Here is an 18,129-nt window from a genome sequence, read left to right on the forward strand (position 1 = left end):
ACAGAGATTTATACTACATTTGAATTTATTGGGGTTTTTTCCCCTTTTTTTAAAAAAAACAAAAAAATCTAGGTGTATTCAGGATCTCATTTCAGACTCATATTTCAGACTCTGCAGATCTGAAAAGTTTATTGTCAGTTGTTGCTGCTGATTTTGCCATTCCTAACAGAGCCCAAGGACGCCACCTATGCTTGTGTGTGTGTGTGTGTGTGTGTGTGTGTGTGTGTGTGTGTGTGTGTGTGTGTGTGTGTGTGTGTGTGTGTATGTTTTCTTTATTTACCTGATAAAGGTATTGTTTCTGCTGGTACACGATTGGGCTTATATTGAATACGTTTTTGTACCAACGTCACGAAGGCTGAAAAAAAATACTGGTGTGTGATTCAGGGTGGTGTATCTTCACAGTTAAATTTCACCTCTCAATATTGGTTTTAAAGTGGGGCGTTTAAGGCAAATCCGCTGACCTGTAGCTGGGACATTAAACGTCTCCCTACCAACTGAGAGGCTTCAATACTTTTCCATTTGCACAGATGTGTGTAATACATTAGATTGAACTCTTAGGGCCGCTGTTGACCAGTGTGTGATAGCTGTACTGCTGGTTTCAGCAGTACCTCCCCCATTATCTTTTTTTCTCCCATGAAACAGAGGAAAATAGACACCCAGTGCGAATATTAGACGGTAAGAGACCAGTCATCAACGACACGGACAGCAGTAGTTAACTGTAATTCCTTGATTACTTCAAATTGTTTTATATACCGAGAGAATACAACGGATTTTCTTTCCAATGGAGATACGACTTAGTCAGGATTCGTGTTGCATGGAAAAATCGGGCGGAACAATGAGGTGGCGAGTGCTGTTGTTTATCTCAATCCTTCCCTTCGCATCGGTGGTCGGGCAGGTCAGCTACTCCATCCCCGAGGAAATGGCCAAAGGCTCGTTAATCGGTAACATTGCTCAGGATTTAGGTTTAGACAAAAAAAGACTGACATCAGGCAAAGCTCGGATTTTTACAGGAGACAGTGCAGGGTACATCGAGCTGAGCAGAGAACGAGGAGCTCTCCTTATCAAAGAAAAAATAGACAGAGAGGCGCTCTGTGGACAGACGACGCCCTGCGCGTTGCATTTTCAGGTTATTTTAGAAAACCCCATGGAATTCTACACGGTTGTTGTCGAAATTACAGATATAAATGACAACACTCCAATATTTGAGAAATCTGACATGAACTTCAAAATAAGCGAATCTGCCGTAATAGGAGCAAAATTCTTGCTAGAGAGGGCGATAGATCCCGATGTTGGTACGAATGGTCTACAGACTTATTTTCTGACGAAAACGGATCATTTTGTGCTGAAATTGAAAGATCAGCCGGATGGAGAAAAGATAGTTGAAATGGTTTTACAAAAACCTCTTGACAGAGAAAAACAAGAGGAGATATTTCTTGTGTTAACTGCGGTGGACGGAGGGGAACCAAACCTATCAGGCACAGCACAGATACATGTTACAGTGCTTGATGCCAATGACAATGCACCCGTGTTTACGAAGACAGTTTACAAAGCTACAATTACTGAAAACGCCCCACAAGGTACAGTCATAACCAGGGTCAGTGCTTCTGATGCTGATAAAGGATCAAATTCCAAGATAACTTATTCAATATCCAACACAGTTGCAGGTGTACGAGACATGTTTGAAATTAATGAATTAAATGGGGATTTGATCTTGAAAAGTAGTGTGGATTATGAAAAGGCACGTTACTATCAAATACATGTGCAAGCCAGTGATGAAGGCGGACTGACAGATTCATGTAAGATTACTGTTGAAGTGATAGACATTAATGATAACACGCCAGTTATTAACATTATGTCACAGACTAATGTAATTGCGGAGGACTCTAAACCAGCAACAGTTGTGACGATGGTGAATGTCCAGGACTTGGATTCCAGTGAAAATGGAAAAGTTCAATGCGCAATTAATGAACATATTCCGTTTACATTAAAGCCGGCATCAAGTAATTTCTTTAACCTAGTAACAGACAGTGATCTGGACAGAGAGAGAGCCTCTGAGTATAATATTACTGTGACCTGCTCTGATGAGGGAGTGCCCTCCCTCTCCAGCAGCGTCACTCTCACCTTACAGATCTCTGATGTGAATGATAACGCGCCTGTCTTTGAGAGGAGCTCATATGAGGCCTACATTGTAGAAAACAACACACCAGGCCTCTCTATATTCACAGTGAAAGCCAGAGACGCTGACTGGAACCAGAATGCCCGTGTTTCTTACATACTGGAGGACTCCTCTGTTAACGGAGTGCCAGTCTCCTCATATGTGTCCGTTAGTGCTGATAGTGGAGTCATCCATGCAGTTCGCTCTTTTGACTACGAGCAGATCAAAGATTTCCAGTTCCGCGTCAAAGCGCAGGATGGAGGTTCCCCTCCACTCAGTAGCAATGTGACTGTGAAAATACTGATCCAGGACCAGAACGACAACCCCCCTCAGGTTCTGTACCCAGTCCAGACTGGTGGCTCTCTGGTGGCAGAAATGGTGCCTCGTTCAGCAGATGTGGGCTATCTGGTCACTAAAGTGGTGGCTGTTGATGTGGACTCTGGACAGAATGCCTGGCTCTCCTATAAACTGCAGAAAGCCACAGACAGGGCGCTGTTTGAAGTGGGCTTACAGAATGGAGAAATAAGAACTATCCGCCAGGTGACTGATAAAGATGCTGTGAAACAAAGACTGACTGTTATAGTGGAGGACAACGGGCAGCCCTCTCGTTCAGCTACAGTCATTGTTAACGTGGCGGTGGCGGACAGCTTCCCTGAAGTGCTGTCAGAGTTCACTGACTTTACACACGACAAGGAGTACAATGACAACCTGACTTTTTACTTAGTGTTGGCTCTGGCTGTAGTTTCCTTCCTCTTCATCACGTGTTTAGTGGTTATCATATCAGTGAAAATCTACAGATGGAGACAGTCTCGCATCCTGTATCACTCCAATCTCCCTGTGATTCCATATTATCCACCACGTTACTCAGACACTTTGGGGACAGGGACTCTCCAACACGTGTACAATTACGAGGTGTGCAGGACGACTGACTCCAGAAAGAGTGACTGTAAGTTCGGCAGAGCTGGTAGTCAGAACGTGCTGATAATGGACCCCAGTTCTACAGGGACGATGCAGCGGATACAGAATGAAAAGAGCATCCTGGATGAACCAGACTCTCCTTTAGAGGTTAGTTTTCCAGAAGATACAGATTTTCCTCATTTTCCTCATTGACTTATCATAGGCTTATTTTTGCAACAGAGTGAATTACATATTTTTCATTATTTCATATGCGGTTTGTTTCCTTCCTGAATTTGTTTTAGCTTGTTGGGAATAAGTTTGTACTTCATTTAGTGGTTGTTATTATTCAGCACCATGGACAGCGCTCAGACTCATGTTACTCAGATGCTTCAAGGAATAGGTAAATTCAAAACGGTGTAATTTCGCCATCTCGTCCTGTGTATGCTCATTGACTCCGTGTACTCTATCCCTCACTACTGTGTGTGTGTGTGTGTGTGTGTGTGTGTGTGTGTGTGTGTGTGTGTGTTTCTCTGTGGTGGGGGTGGGGGCGTTTTGCAAGCTCCTCTGTTTGTATTATTAGTTTCCGTCGCTCTGGCTATCTGTAGACATCTGTAATAGACTTGTCATTGGAAAACAAATTGAAAAATCCAATAGGCACCTTTTTTGAAATATAGAAAATTTAAGGTACATTGGAATCAGGAATCATTGCTTGGAATAGTGTGTTTTCTCATTCAGAACCACGGACAGCGCAAACGTCAGTTTTGTCACTGCAATGCCTTCAGGGTATAGTAACTTGAAAAATCATTTACATTTTAACTTTTTTTTTTTTTTTTTTTAATTTTGACTCACTGATATATAGCTGCTTGCGTGTCTTTGTAGCTGTACGTTTGTGTTCTGTGCCGGTATCTTTTTGTTTTGTTGTATTATTGCTCATATTCTAATTTATACTATTAGTTGCTTTAGTCGTCTGTTTGTCATTTAACAGTATTGTAGACAACTGGGAATTAATATGTTGTATGAGATTTAAATTCAGCAAAATATCTCTAAGTAAATCTTTTTGTTGTATGTATTTGATTTATTTTTTTTAATTGTGATTGTCACAATAATACCCAATGTAGTTCAGACCATTGAACAGACAGGGACGCTGTTGGCCATCGAGTTACCGAGGAGGTGTTTGTTTCAGTACCTCCCCTATGCCTCAACATATTACATTGGGGAAAAAGACAGGCAGAGTTAACAGTCGGGATTGCAACGAACAGCATAAGCCAGGAAGGCACAATGGGATTCCTTTGTTCCACAATTTAGGATAAGTGCGACAATTAGGACCACATACGTGTATCTGCGGCTCAAAATCAGAACCAGGGGCGAAGAAAAAGAGGATTTTCTGTTTTTCTTCACAGGGATGTCGACCGGAACGATGGAGTGGCAAGTGCTGTTGTTTATCTCGGTGCTCTCTCTGAGTGTAGTGCACGGGCAGGTCAGCTACTCAATTCCTGAAGAGATGGCAAAGGGGGCTCTTATAGGTAATATAGCCCAGGATTTAGGTTTAGGTGTGGAAAGATTGAAGTCTGGTAAAGCTCGTATATATACTGGTAACACTGAGGAGTACATTGAGCTAAAGAGAGAAAGAGGAGCCCTCCTTATTAAAGACAGAATAGACAGAGAATCGCTCTGCCGACAAACGATGCCTTGTGCACTACATTTTCAAATGATCCTGGAAAACCCAATGGAATTTTACACGGTTACTGTCGAAATTACCGATATAAACGACAATCCTCCCACATTTGAGAGAAGTGAGATGAAATATGAAATTAGCGAATCAGCTCTTACTGGAGCTCGATTCGTGTTGGAGAAAGCCGTAGACGACGATGTTGGTGTTAACGGCTTAAACAGCTACGCCCTAAAACCCAGTGATAATTTCGCTCTGAAAACCATCAGCCGAGGAGATGGGACTAAACATGTCGAGATGGTTTTACAGAAACTGTTAGACCGAGAAAAACATGAGCATATATCATTGATATTAACCGCTCTGGATGGCGGTGAGCCACAGCTCTCAGGGACAATGCAGATACTCATAACTGTATTAGACGCTAATGATAATCCTCCCGTTTGTTCAAAACCGGAATACAAAGCAAGTGTTACCGAGAATGCTCCTGTCGGCACTGTAATAACTACAGTAAGTGCTACGGACATAGATAAAGGCAATAATGGAAAAGTAACATACGTGATTCCAAAATCTGCAGCAGGAAGTCTCTTTGCAATTGATGCTGATAACGGGGTATTAACATTAAGGGGAAATCTAGATTATGAAAAAAGCAGACTTTACGAGCTCGATATTCAGGTGTCAGATCAGGGAGGATTGTCTGATGCATGTAAAGTAATTGTGGACGTGACAGATACAAATGATAACCCTCCGTCCATTAACATCATGTCTAACTCAAACACAGTCTCTGAGAACGTCAATCCCGGAACAGTTGTAACAATGCTTAATATACAAGATCCAGACTCGAATGAAAACGGAAAAGTCATGTGTGTTTTAAACGAAAACATTCCTTTTGCCATTAAATCAACAACAAATAATTTCTTTACTGTTGTCACAGACAGTGATCTGGACAGAGAGAGGGCCTCTGGGTATAACATAACCGTGACCTGCTCTGATGAGGGAGTGCCCTCCCTCTCCAGCAGCGTCACTCTCACCTTACAGATCTCTGATGTGAATGATAACGCGCCTGTCTTTGAGAGGAGCTCATATGAGGCCTACATTGTAGAAAACAACACACCAGGCCTCTCTATATTCACAATGAAAGCCAGAGACGCTGACTGGAACCAGAATGCCCGTGTTTCCTACATACTGGAGGACTCTTCTGTTAACGGAGTGCCAGTCTCCTCATATGTGTCCGTTAGTGCTGATAGTGGAGTCATCCATGCAGTTCGCTCTTTTGACTACGAGCAGATCAAAGATTTCCACTTCCGCGTCAAAGCGCAGGATGGAGGTTCCCCTCCACTCAGTAATAATGTGACAGTGAAAATACTGATCCAGGACCAGAATGACAATCCCCCTCAGGTTCTGTACCCAGTCCAGACTGGTGGCTCTCTGGTGGCTGAAATGGTGCCTCGTTCAGCAGATGTGGGCTATCTGGTCACTAAAGTGGTGGCTGTTGATGTGGACTCTGGACAGAATGCCTGGCTCTCCTATAAACTGCAGAAAGCCACAGACAGGGCGCTGTTTGAAGTGGGCTTACAGAATGGAGAAATAAGAACTATCCGCCAGGTGACTGATAAAGATGCTGTGAAACAAAGACTGACTGTTATAGTGGAGGACAACGGGCAGCCCTCTCGTTCAGCTACGGTCATTGTTAACGTGGCGGTGGCGGATAGCTTCCCTGAAGTGCTGTCAGAGTTCACTGACTTTACACACGACAAGGAGTACAATGACAACCTGACTTTTTACTTAGTGTTGGCTCTGGCTGTAGTTTCCTTCCTCTTCATCACGTGTTTAGTGGTTATTATATCAGTGAAAATCTACAGATGGAGACAGTCTCGCATCCTGTATCACTCCAATCTCCCTGTGATTCCATATTATCCACCACGTTACTCAGACACTTTGGGGACAGGGACTCTCCAACACGTGTACAATTACGAGGTGTGCAGGACGACTGACTCCAGAAAGAGTGACTGTAAGTTCGGCAGAGCTGGTAGTCAGAACGTGCTGATAATGGACCCCAGTTCTACAGGGACGATGCAGCGGATACAGAGTGAAAAGAGCATCCTGGATGAACCAGACTCTCCTCTAGAGGTTAGACCACTTTGTTACCATTCATGATATAAACTATAATTAATACTACTCTTGTTTTCTAAAGTTACAAAAAGGAGAGCATCATATTTTATGTGACTTTTAGGGGACATGGTTTCTACACCGGCAACTTTATCTCATAAATTTTAGATTTATTTTTCGTTTTTCCCCCTCCTGTCTAATTCATTTGTTTTGAGAGTATCGGTGGATCACATTTTAAAATGTTAGTTGAATAATTTGTCTTCTGATTTTATGCGTTTGCACAAATGTTCGCACCATCGCTGTGGACCTCGATTACACAGGTGCTCTGACTTCTTTGGCGTTGTCTATTCCAGATGGTTGTTTGTGGATCATTGACGTTAACCAGCTGAGAGTGGAAAATGAAAATATATAAAATTCCCCAAAGCATTTTCAAGTATATTTTAACTTCAACCTTTCCTTCTGAGAGACATTATGGGTTGCTCTTATAAGTATTGTTTTTACTGTTAATATTTATTATCATTATTGTTGTTATTGAAGGCTTTTCCCTCCTATGAATCAAAGCCCTATACGGCATCACTTTACCTGCAATGTGCATGTAAAGCTTGGAGTTCTGACCGTCATTCAGGGTTATCTCATTTCAGAACATTGGACAGCGACATTAACAGAATGACCACTTGTAACCTGTCTGTCCCCACGGGTTATCAGTCTCTTTTTCTTTTTGTCTCATTAATTGTCCATTATAATCATGATTTGTGCAAACCTGTGTTTTCTGAACTTTTTTTTTTATCCCTTTCCAGTCTTTCAATATGGTTTTATATACAAGCTGACACTTGATATAACTGTAATATCTCATAAACATGATATTTTAATGACTGTTGTCTACTTATAAATTACTATAATAACCTAGTCTGTAAACATGGTGAATTTCAATCATGTCTGCAAGCAGTCTTTTAAGAAATAAAAAGTAATTTAAGTAGGTATATTGTGACTACATTTCCAGATAATTTACAGTGATTCTTTCAGAGTTAGATTTTAGTTGTTGTTGTGCAGTTTTATAATATGGACTCTTAGGGCCGCTGTTGACCAGAGTGTTGACGACTGAGAGCAGGGTTATAGCAGCACCTCCCATGTAACATCGACATAATACAGAGAGAACACGACGGGCAACGAACAGACAGTTCGGGATATGTATTATTTTTGAAAAAGGAAAAGAGATTTCGACCTACAAGAGATTTCCTTCTGATCAGTGGATCATGCAGTTGTCAATTTGAAATTTGACATTGGAATCTAAAGGGTATCTGTTTTGTGGAATATAAGCAGACTGTGGAGCCTCACTGGGGGAAAAAATCGGATAGAACAATGAATCGGCAAGTACTGTTGTTCATCTCTTTCCTTTTCCTCGACTCAGTGTGCGGGCAGGTCAGCTACTCTATTCCAGAGGAAATGTCGAGAGGATCTTTAGTGGGCAACATAGCACAAGATTTAGGTTTAGAAATCAAACGTTTGGTATCCGGCAAAGCTAAGATCTATACTAGGAACGACGACGAGTACATCGAGCTCAACCGAGAGAGAGGAGTCCTCCTTGTCAAAGAGAGAATCGACAGAGAGGCGCTGTGTACAGAGACGGCGCTTTGTGCTTTACATTTTCAGATTGTTTTGGAGAATCCTATGGAGTTTTACAGTGTTACAGTCCAGATTACAGACATCAATGATAACGCACCAACCTTTGAAAAAGGTGAAATGAAATTCAAAATTAGCGAGTCTGCGATCACCGGGGCAAAATTTGTCTTAGAGAGGGCCGTGGATCTTGATGTGGGAATTAATGATCTTCAAAATTACGAATTGAAACCAACAGATCATTTTGCTTTAAAACTCCACAATAACGCCAATGGTCATACAAATGTTGAGATGGTGCTGCAGAAGCCTTTAGACAGAGAGAAACAAGAGCAGATATCTCTGGTGTTAACGGCTGTAGATGGAGGAGAGCCGCAGATGTCAGGAACAATGATGATTCTTATTACAGTATTAGACGCTAATGATAATGCTCCCGTTTTTACACAGCACACATACAAAGCTACAGTTACTGAGAATTCACCTAAAGGCACAGTTGTAGCTACTGTTACAGCCTCAGATGCAGATCAAGGTTCAAATAGTAAAATAACATATTCGATCACGAACACATTAGACAATGTCAGGAAAGTATTTGAGATAAATGAAGAAAACGGTGAAGTTTCATTAATTGGAAATATTGACTTCGAAAAGTCAAGACATTTTCAAATTAATTTACTCGCTAGTGACGACGGAGGACTCACAGATTCTTGTAAATTGATTGTTGATGTGCAAGACGTAAATGATAACAAGCCCGAAATCAAGATAATGTCGAAGTCAAATGTAATATCAGAGGATGCCAAACTCAATACTGTCGTTACAATGATAAACATTGAGGACCTAGATTCAGGGGAAAACGGAAACGTGAAATGTTTTATCAGCGAAAATATACCATTCACTTTAAAAACATCAACAAATAATTTCTATCGTTTAGTAACAGACAGTGATCTGGACAGAGAGAGACATTCTGAGTATAATATTACTGTAACCTGCTCTGATGAGGGAGTGCCCTCCCTATCCAGCAGCGTCACTCTCACCTTACAGATCTCTGATGTGAATGATAACGCGCCTGTCTTTGAGAGGAGCTCATATGAGGCCTACATTGTAGAAAACAACACACCAGGTCTCTCTATATTCACAGTGACAGCCAGAGACGCTGACTGGAACCAGAATGCCCGCGTTTCTTACATACTGGAGGACTCCTCTGTTAACGGAGTGCCAGTCTCCTCATATGTGTCCGTTAGTGCTGATAGTGGAGTCATCCATGCAGTTCGCTCTTTTGACTACGAGCAGATCAAAGATTTCCAGTTCCGTGTCAAAGCGCAGGATGGAGGTTCCCCTCCACTCAGTAGTAATGTGACTGTGAAAATAATGATCCAGGATCAGAACGACAACCCCCCTCAGGTTCTGTACCCAGTCCAGACTGGTGGCTCTCTGGTGGCTGAAATGGTGCCTCGTTCAGCAGATGTGGGTTATCTGGTCACTAAAGTGGTGGCTGTTGATGTGGACTCTGGACAGAATGCCTGGCTCTCCTATAAACTGCAGAAAGCCACAGACAGGGCGTTGTTTGAAGTGGGCTTACAGAATGGAGAAATAAGAACTATCCGCCAGGTGACTGATAAAGATGCTGTGAAACAAAGACTGACTGTTATAGTGGAGGACAACGGGCAGCCCTCTCGTTCAGCTACAGTCATTGTTAACGTGGCGGTGGCGGACAGCTTCCCTGAAGTGCTGTCAGAGTTCACTGACTTTACACACGACAAGGAGTACAATGACAACCTGACTTTTTATTTAGTGTTGGCTCTGGCTGTAGTTTCCTTCCTCTTCATCACGTGTTTAGTGGTTATTATATCAGTCAAAATCTACAGATGGAGACAGTCTCGCATCCTGTATCACTCCAATCTCCCTGTGATTCCATATTATCCACCACGTTACTCAGACACTTTGGGGACAGGGACTCTCCAACACGTGTACAATTACGAGGTGTGCAGGACGACTGACTCCAGAAAGAGTGACTGTAAGTTCGGCAGAGCTGGTAGTCAGAACGTGCTGATAATGGACCCCAGTTCTACAGGGACGATGCAGCGGATGCAGAGTGAAAAGAGCATCCTGGATGAACCAGACTCTCCTTTAGAGGTTAGACCACTTTGTTAACATTCATGATTTAAACTATAATTAATAGTACAGTACTTTTTAAAGTTACAAACAGGGAAGCATCATATTTCATGTGACTTTTTAGGCGACATGGTTTGTACACCGGTAACTTAATCTCGTACATTTCAGATTTACTTTTCTTTTTTTCCTTCCTGTCTAATTCATTTGGTTTGGGAGTACCGGTGGATCAGATTTTAAAATGTTAGCTGAATAATTTGTCTTTTGATTTTACGTGTTTGCACGAATGTTCGCACCATCGCTGTGGACCTCGATTACACAGGTGCTTCGCCTCTTTGGCGTTGTATATTCCAGATGGTTGTTTGTGGATCATTAACTTTAACTAGCTCAGAGTGGAAAATGAAAATATATAATTTCCCCCAAAGGTATTTTCAAGAATATTTTAACTTCAACCTTTCCTTCTAAGAAACAGTATGGATTGCTCTTAGCGGTATTATTTTCACTGTTATCATTTATTATTGTAACTGTTGTTTATGTTGAAGGTTTTTTTCTCTAAGAATCAAGGTGCTATACGGCATCATTTTACCCGAAAAGTGCATGTCAAGCTTGAAGTTCTGGGCCGTCATTCGGGGTTATCTCATTTCAGAACACTGGACAGCGACATTAACAGAATGACCACATGTAACCTGTCTGTCCCCACGGGTTATCAGTCTCTTTTTCTTTTTGTCTCATTAATTGTCCATTATTATCATGATTCGTGCAAACCTTTGTTTTCTGAACTTTTTTAATCCCTTTCCAGTCTTTCAATATGATTTTATATACAAGCTGACACTTGCTATAACTGTAAGATCTCATAAACATAATGTTTTAAATTGAATGTCTGTTATCTTTAAATATATTCCTATAAAGACCTAGACAGTAAACATGATTAATTTCAATCGTGTCTGCGAGCAGTCTCTTGGGGGAAAAAAACAAATTGTAATTTAAATAGATGTATTGTAACCAGATTTCCAGATGGTTTACAGTGAATTCTTCCAGAGTTAAATTTGAGTTGTTGTTGTGCAGTTTTATAATATGAACTCTTAGGGCCGCTGTTGACCAGAGTGTTGACGACTGAGAGCAGGGTTATAGCAGCACCTCCCATGTAACATCGACATAATACAGAGAGAACACGACGGGCAACGAACAGACAGTTCGAGATATGCACTATTTTTGAAAAAGGAAAAGAGATTTCGACCTACAAGAGATTTTTTTCTGATCCGTGGATCATGCAGTTGTCAATTTGAAATTTGACATTGGAATCTAAAGGGTATCTGTTTTGTGGAACATAAGCAGACTGTGGAGCCTCACTGGGGGAAAAAATCGGATAGAACAATGAATCGGCAAGTACTGTTGTTCATCTCTTTCCTTTTCCTCGACTCAGTGTGCGGGCAGGTCAGCTACTCTATTCCAGAGGAAATGTCGAGAGGATCTTTAGTGGGCAACATAGCACAAGATTTAGGTTTAGAAATCAAACGTTTGGTATCCGGCAAAGCTAAGATCTATACTAGGAACGACGACGAGTACATCGAGCTCAACCGAGAGAGAGGAGTCCTCCTTGTCAAAGAGAGAATCGACAGAGAGGCGCTGTGTACAGAGACGGCGCTTTGTGCTTTACATTTTCAGATTATCTTGGAGAATCCTATGGAGTTTTACAGTGTTACAGTCCAGATTACAGACATCAATGATAATGCACCAACCTTTGAAAAAAGTGAAATGGAATTCAAAATTAGTGAGTCGACGATCACCGGGGCAAAATTTGTCTTAGAGAGGGCCGTGGATCTTGATGTGGGAATTAATGGAGTTCATAGTTACGAATTAAAACCTACAGACAATTTTGCCTTAAAACTCCACAATAACGCCAATGGAAATAAAAATGTTGAGATGGTGCTGCAGAAGCCTTTAGACAGAGAGAAACACGAGCAGATATCTCTGGTGTTAACGGCTGTAGATGGAGGAGAGCCGCAGATGTCAGGAACAATGATGATTCTTATTACAGTATTAGACGCTAATGATAATGCTCCCGTTTTTACACAGCACACATACAAAGCTACAGTTACTGAGAATTCACCTAAAGGCACAGTTGTAGCTACTGTTACAGCCTCAGATGCAGATCAAGGTTCAAATGGTAAAATAACATATTCAATCACTAATACATTAGAAAATGTCAGGAAAATGTTTGAAGTAAATAAAGAAAACGGTGAAGTTTCATTAATTGGAAATATTGACTTCGAAAAGTCAAGACATTTTGAAATTAATTTACTCGCTAGTGACGACGGAGGACTCACAGATTCTTGTAAATTGATTGTGGATGTGCAAGACGTAAATGACAACAAGCCCGAAATCAACATAATGTCGAAGTCAAATGTGATATCAGAGGATGCCAAACTCAATACTGTCGTTACAATGATAAACATTGAGGACCTAGATTCAGGGGAAAACGGAAATGTGAAATGTTTTATCAGCGAAAATGTGCCATTCATTTTAAAAACATCAACAAATAATTTCTATAGTTTAGTAACAGACAGTGATCTGGACAGAGAAAGAGCTTCTGGTTATAATATTACTGTGACCTGCTCTGATGAGGGAGTGCCCTCCCTCTCCAGCAGCGTCACTCTCACCTTACAGATCTCTGATGTGAATGATAACGCGCCTGTCTTTGAGAGGAGCTCATATGAGGCCTACATTGTAGAAAACAACACACCTGGCCTCTCTATATTCACAGTGAAAGCCAGAGACGCTGACTGGAACCAGAATGCCCGTGTTTCCTACATACTGGACGACTCCTCTGTTAACGGAGTGCCAGTCTCCTCATATGTGTCCGTTAGTGCTGATAGTGGAGTCATCCATGCAGTTCGCTCTTTTGACTACGAGCAGATCAAAGATTTCCACTTCCGCGTCAAAGCGCAGGATGGAGGTTCCCCTCCACTCAGTAGCAATGTGACTGTGAAAATATTGATCCAAGACCAGAACGACAACCCACCTCAGGTTCTGTACCCAGTCCAGACTGGTGGCTCTCTGGTGGCTGAAATGGTCCCTCGTTCAGCAGATGTGGGCTATCTGGTCACTAAAGTGGTGGCTGTTGATGTGGACTCTGGACAGAATGCCTGGCTCTCCTATAAACTGCAGAAAGCCACAGACAGGGCGCTGTTTGAAGTGGGCTTACAGAATGGAGAAATAAGAACTATCCGCCAGGTGACTGATAAAGATGCTGTGAAACAAAGACTGACTGTTATAGTGGAGGACAACGGGCAGCCCTCTCGTTCAGCTACAGTCATTGTTAACGTGGCGGTGGCGGACAGCTTCCCTGAAGTGCTGTCAGAGTTCACTGACTTTACGCACGACAAGGAGTACAATGACAACCTGACTTTTTACTTAGTGTTGGCTCTGGCTGTAGTTTCCTTCCTCTTCATCACGTGTTTAGTGGTTATTATATCAGTGAAAATCTACAGATGGAGACAGTCTCGCATCCTGTATCACTCCAATCTCCCTGTGATTCCATATTATCCACCACGTTACTCAGACACTTTGGGGACAGGGACTCTCCAACACGTGTACAATTACGAGGTGTGCAGGACGACTGACTCCAGAAAGAGTGACTGTAAGTTCGGCAGAGCTGGTAGTCAGAACGTGCTGATAATGGACCCCAGTTCTACAGGGACGATGCAGCGGATACAGAATGAAAAGAGCATCCTGGATGAACCAGACTCTCCTTTAGAGGTTAGACCACTTTGTTAACATTCATGATTTAAACTATAATTAATAGTACAGTACTTTTTAAAGTTACAAACAGGGAAGCATCATATTTCATGTGACTTTTTTAAGGCGACATGGTTCGTACACCGGTAACTTAATCTCGTACATTTCAGATTTACTTTTCTTTTTTTTCTTCCTGTCTAATTCATTTAGTTTGGAAGTACCGGTGGATCAGATTTTAAAATGTTAGCTGAATAATTTGTCTTTTGATTTTACGTGTTTCCACGAATGTTCGCACCATCGCTGTGGACCTCGATTACACAGGTGCTCCGCCTCTTTGGCGTTGTATATTCCAGATGGTTGTTTGTGGATCATTAACGTTAACTAGCTCAGAGTGGAAAATGATAATATATAATTTTCCCCAAAGGTATTTTCAAGTATATTTTAATTTCAACCTTTCCTCCTAAGAAACAGTATGGATTGCTCGTATTTTCACTGTTATCATTTATTATTATAACTGTCATTGATGTTGAAGATTTTTTTTCTCTAAGAATCAAGGTGCTATACGGCATCACTTTACCCGAAAAGTGCATGTCAAGCTTGAAGTTCTGGGCCGTCATTCAGGGTTATCTCATTTCAGAACATTGGACAGCGACATTAACAGAATGACCACATGTAACCTGTCTGTCCCCACGGGTTATCAGTCTCTTTTTCTTTTTGTCTCATTAATTGTCCATTATTATCATGATTCGTGCAAACCTTTGTTTTCTGAACTTTTTTAATCCCTTTCCAGTCTTTCAATATGATTTTTTATACAAGCTGACACTTGCTATAAGTGTAAGATCTCATAAACATAATGTTTTAAATTGAATGTCTGTTATCTTCAAAAATATTACTATAAAGACCTAGACAGTAAACATGATTAATTTCAATCGTGTCTGCGAGCAGTCTCTTGGGGGAAAAAACAAATTGTAATTTAAGTAGATGTATTGTAACTAGATTTCCAGATGGTTTACAGTGAATTCTTCCAGAGTTAAATTTGAGTTGTTGTTGTGCAGTTTTATAATATGAACTCTTAGGGCCGCTGTTGACCAGAGTGTTGACGACTGAGAGCAGGGTTATAGCAGCACCTCCCATGTAACATCGACATAATACAGAGAGAACACGACGGGCAACGAACAGACAGTTCGAGATATGTATTATTTTTGAAAAAGGAAAAGAGATTTCGACCTACAAGAGATTTCCTTCTGATCAGTGGATCATGCAGTTGTCAATTTGAAATTTGACATTGGAATCTAAAGGGTATCTGTTTTGTGGAATATAAGCAGACTGTGGAGCCTCATTGGGGGAAAAAATCGGATAGAACAATGAATCGGCAAGTACTGTTCCTCTCTCTCCTTTTCCTCGACTCAGTGTGCGGGCAGGTCAGCTACTCTATTCCAGAGGAAATGTCGAGAGGATCTTTAGTGGGCAACATAGCACAAGATTTAGGTTTAGAAATCAAACGTTTGGTATCCGGTAAAGCTAAGATCTATACTAGGAACAACGACGAATACATCGAGCTCAACCGAGAGAGAGGAGTCCTCCTTGTCAAAGACAGAATCGACAGAGAGGCGCTGTGTACAGAGACGGCGCTTTGTGCTTTACATTTTCAGATTATCTTGGAGAATCCTATGGAGTTTTACAGTGTTACAGTCCAGATTACAGACATCAATGATAATGCACCAACATTTGAAACAAGTGAAATGGAATTCAAAATTAGTGAGTCTGCGATCACCGGGGCAAAATTTGTGTTAGAGAGGGCCGTGGATCTTGATGTGGGAATTAATGGAGTTCATAGTTACGAATTAAAACCAACAGACAATTTTGCTCTGAAACTGCACAATAACGCTGATGGAAATAAAAATGTTGAGATGGTTCTGCAGAAGCCTTTAGACAGAGAGAAACACGAGCAGATATCTCTGGTGTTAACGGCTGTAGATGGAGGAGAGCCGCAGATGTCAGGAACAATGATGATTCTTATTACAGTATTAGACGTCAATGATAATGCTCCCGTTTTTACACAGCACACATACAAAGCTACAGTTACTGAGAATTCACCTAAAGGCACAGTTGTAGCTACTGTTACAGCCTCAGATGCTGATCAAGGTTCTTATAGTAAAATAACATATTCAATCCCGAATACATTAGGAAATGTCAGGAAAATATTCGAAGTGAATAAAGAAAACGGTGAAGTTTCATTAATTGGAAATATTGACTTCGAAAAGTCAAGACATTTTGAAATTAATTTACTCGCTAGTGACGACGGAGGACTCACAGATTTTTGTAAATTAATTGTGGATGTGCAAGACGTAAATGATAACAAGCCCGAAATCAACATAATGTCGAAGTCAAATGTGATATCAGAGGATGCCAAACTCAATACTGTCGTTACAATGATAAACATTGAGGACCTAGATTCAGGGGAAAACGGAAACGTGAAATGTTTTATCAGCGAAAATGTGCCATTCATTTTAAAAACATCAACAAATAATTTCTATAGTTTAGTAACAGACAGTGATCTGGACAGAGAGAGACATTCTGAGTATAATATTACTGTGACCTGCTCTGATGAGGGAGTGCCCTCCCTCTCCAGCAGCGTCACTCTCACCTTACAGATCTCTGATGTGAATGATAACGCGCCTGTCTTTGAGAGGAGCTCATATGAGGCCTACATTGTAGAAAACAACACACCAGGCCTCTCTATATTCACAGTGACAGCCAGAGACGCTGACTGGAACCAGAATGCCCGCGTTTCTTACATACTGGAGGACTCCTCTGTCAACGGAGTGCCAGTCTCCTCATATGTGTCCGTTAGTGCTGATAGTGGAGTCATCCATGCAGTTCGCTCTTTTGACTACGAGCAGATCAAAGATTTTCAGTTCCGTGTCAAAGCGCAGGATGGAGGTTCCCCTCCACTCAGTAGTAATGTGACTGTGAAAATATTGATCCAGGACCAGAACGACAACCCACCTCAGGTTCTGTACCCAGTCCAGACCGGTGGCTCTCTGGTGGCTGAAATGGTCCCTCGTTCAGCAGATGTGGGTTATCTGGTCACTAAAGTGGTGGCTGTTGATGTGGACTCTGGACAGAATGCCTGGCTCTCCTATAAACTGCAGAAAGCCACAGACAGGGCACTGTTTGAAGTGGGCTTACAGAATGGAGAAATAAGAACTATCCGCCAGGTGACTGATAAAGATGCTGTGAAACAAAGACTGACTGTTATAGTGGAGGACAACGGGCAGCCCTCTCGTTCAGCTACAGTCATTGTTAACGTGGCGGTGGCGGACAGCTTCCCTGAAGTGCTGTCAGAGTTCACTGAATTTACACACGACAAGGAGTACAATGACAACCTGACTTTTTACTTAGTGTTGGCTCTGGCTGTAGTTTCCTTCCTCTTCATCACGTGTTTAGTGGTTATTATATCAGTGAAAATCTACAGATGGAGACAGTCTCGCATCCTGTATCACTCCAATCTCCCTGTGATTCCATATTATCCACCACGTTACTCAGACACTTTGGGGACAGGGACCCTCCAACATGTGTACAATTACGAGGTGTGCAGGACGACTGATTCCAGAAAGAGTGACTGTAAGTTTGGCAGAGCTGGTAGTCAGAACGTGCTGATAATGGACCCCAGTTCTACAGGGACGATGCAGCGGATGCAGAGTGAAAAGAGCATCCTGGATGAACCAGACTCTCCTCTAGAGGTTAGACCACTTTGTAAACATTCATGATTTAGACTATAATTAATAGTACAGTACTTTTCAAAGTTACAAACAGGGGGGCATCATATTTCATGTGACTT

General features: G+C 41.7%; 6 protein-coding genes across 15 annotated transcripts in view; all 6 read left to right on the plus strand.

Moving 5' to 3' along the window:
• Positions 1–18,129, plus strand: part of LOC122990858 (protocadherin gamma-C5-like) — a 293,120-nt gene that overhangs the window by 160,596 nt on the left and 114,395 nt on the right. The window lies entirely within an intron of this gene.
• On the plus strand, positions 670–3,307 carry LOC122990866 (protocadherin beta-16-like). The gene has a single exon (XM_044364432.1). The coding sequence runs from the start codon at positions 782–784 to the stop codon at positions 3,263–3,265; it is 2,484 nt and encodes an 827-aa protein (XP_044220367.1). The 5' UTR covers positions 670–781; the 3' UTR covers positions 3,266–3,307.
• LOC122990887 (protocadherin beta-16-like) lies at positions 4,204–7,522 on the plus strand. Its single transcript, XM_044364455.1, has one exon. The coding sequence runs from the start codon at positions 4,455–4,457 to the stop codon at positions 6,873–6,875; it is 2,421 nt and encodes an 806-aa protein (XP_044220390.1). The 5' UTR covers positions 4,204–4,454; the 3' UTR covers positions 6,876–7,522.
• On the plus strand, positions 7,968–11,334 carry LOC122990892 (protocadherin gamma-A5-like). Its single transcript, XM_044364460.1, has one exon. The coding sequence runs from the start codon at positions 8,187–8,189 to the stop codon at positions 10,587–10,589; it is 2,403 nt and encodes an 800-aa protein (XP_044220395.1). The 5' UTR covers positions 7,968–8,186; the 3' UTR covers positions 10,590–11,334.
• Positions 11,887–14,324, plus strand: LOC122990927 (protocadherin gamma-A5-like). Its single transcript, XM_044364504.1, has one exon. The coding sequence runs from the start codon at positions 11,922–11,924 to the stop codon at positions 14,322–14,324; it is 2,403 nt and encodes an 800-aa protein (XP_044220439.1). The 5' UTR covers positions 11,887–11,921.
• On the plus strand, positions 15,644–18,058 carry LOC122990929 (protocadherin gamma-A2-like). Its single transcript, XM_044364505.1, has one exon. The coding sequence runs from the start codon at positions 15,650–15,652 to the stop codon at positions 18,056–18,058; it is 2,409 nt and encodes an 802-aa protein (XP_044220440.1). The 5' UTR covers positions 15,644–15,649.

The sequence above is a fragment of the Thunnus albacares genome, chromosome 10, assembly GCF_914725855.1.
Source record: "Thunnus albacares chromosome 10, fThuAlb1.1, whole genome shotgun sequence".
Lineage (NCBI taxonomy): Eukaryota > Metazoa > Chordata > Actinopteri > Scombriformes > Scombridae > Thunnus > Thunnus albacares.

Coding starts and splice junctions, on each gene's coding strand:
- LOC122990866 (XM_044364432.1), top strand. CDS start 782: ATGGAGATACGACTTAGTCAGGATTCGTGTTGCATGGAAAAATCGGGC.
- LOC122990887 (XM_044364455.1), top strand. CDS start 4,455: ATGTCGACCGGAACGATGGAGTGGCAAGTGCTGTTGTTTATCTCGGTG.
- LOC122990892 (XM_044364460.1), top strand. CDS start 8,187: ATGAATCGGCAAGTACTGTTGTTCATCTCTTTCCTTTTCCTCGACTCA.
- LOC122990927 (XM_044364504.1), top strand. CDS start 11,922: ATGAATCGGCAAGTACTGTTGTTCATCTCTTTCCTTTTCCTCGACTCA.
- LOC122990929 (XM_044364505.1), top strand. CDS start 15,650: ATGAATCGGCAAGTACTGTTCCTCTCTCTCCTTTTCCTCGACTCAGTG.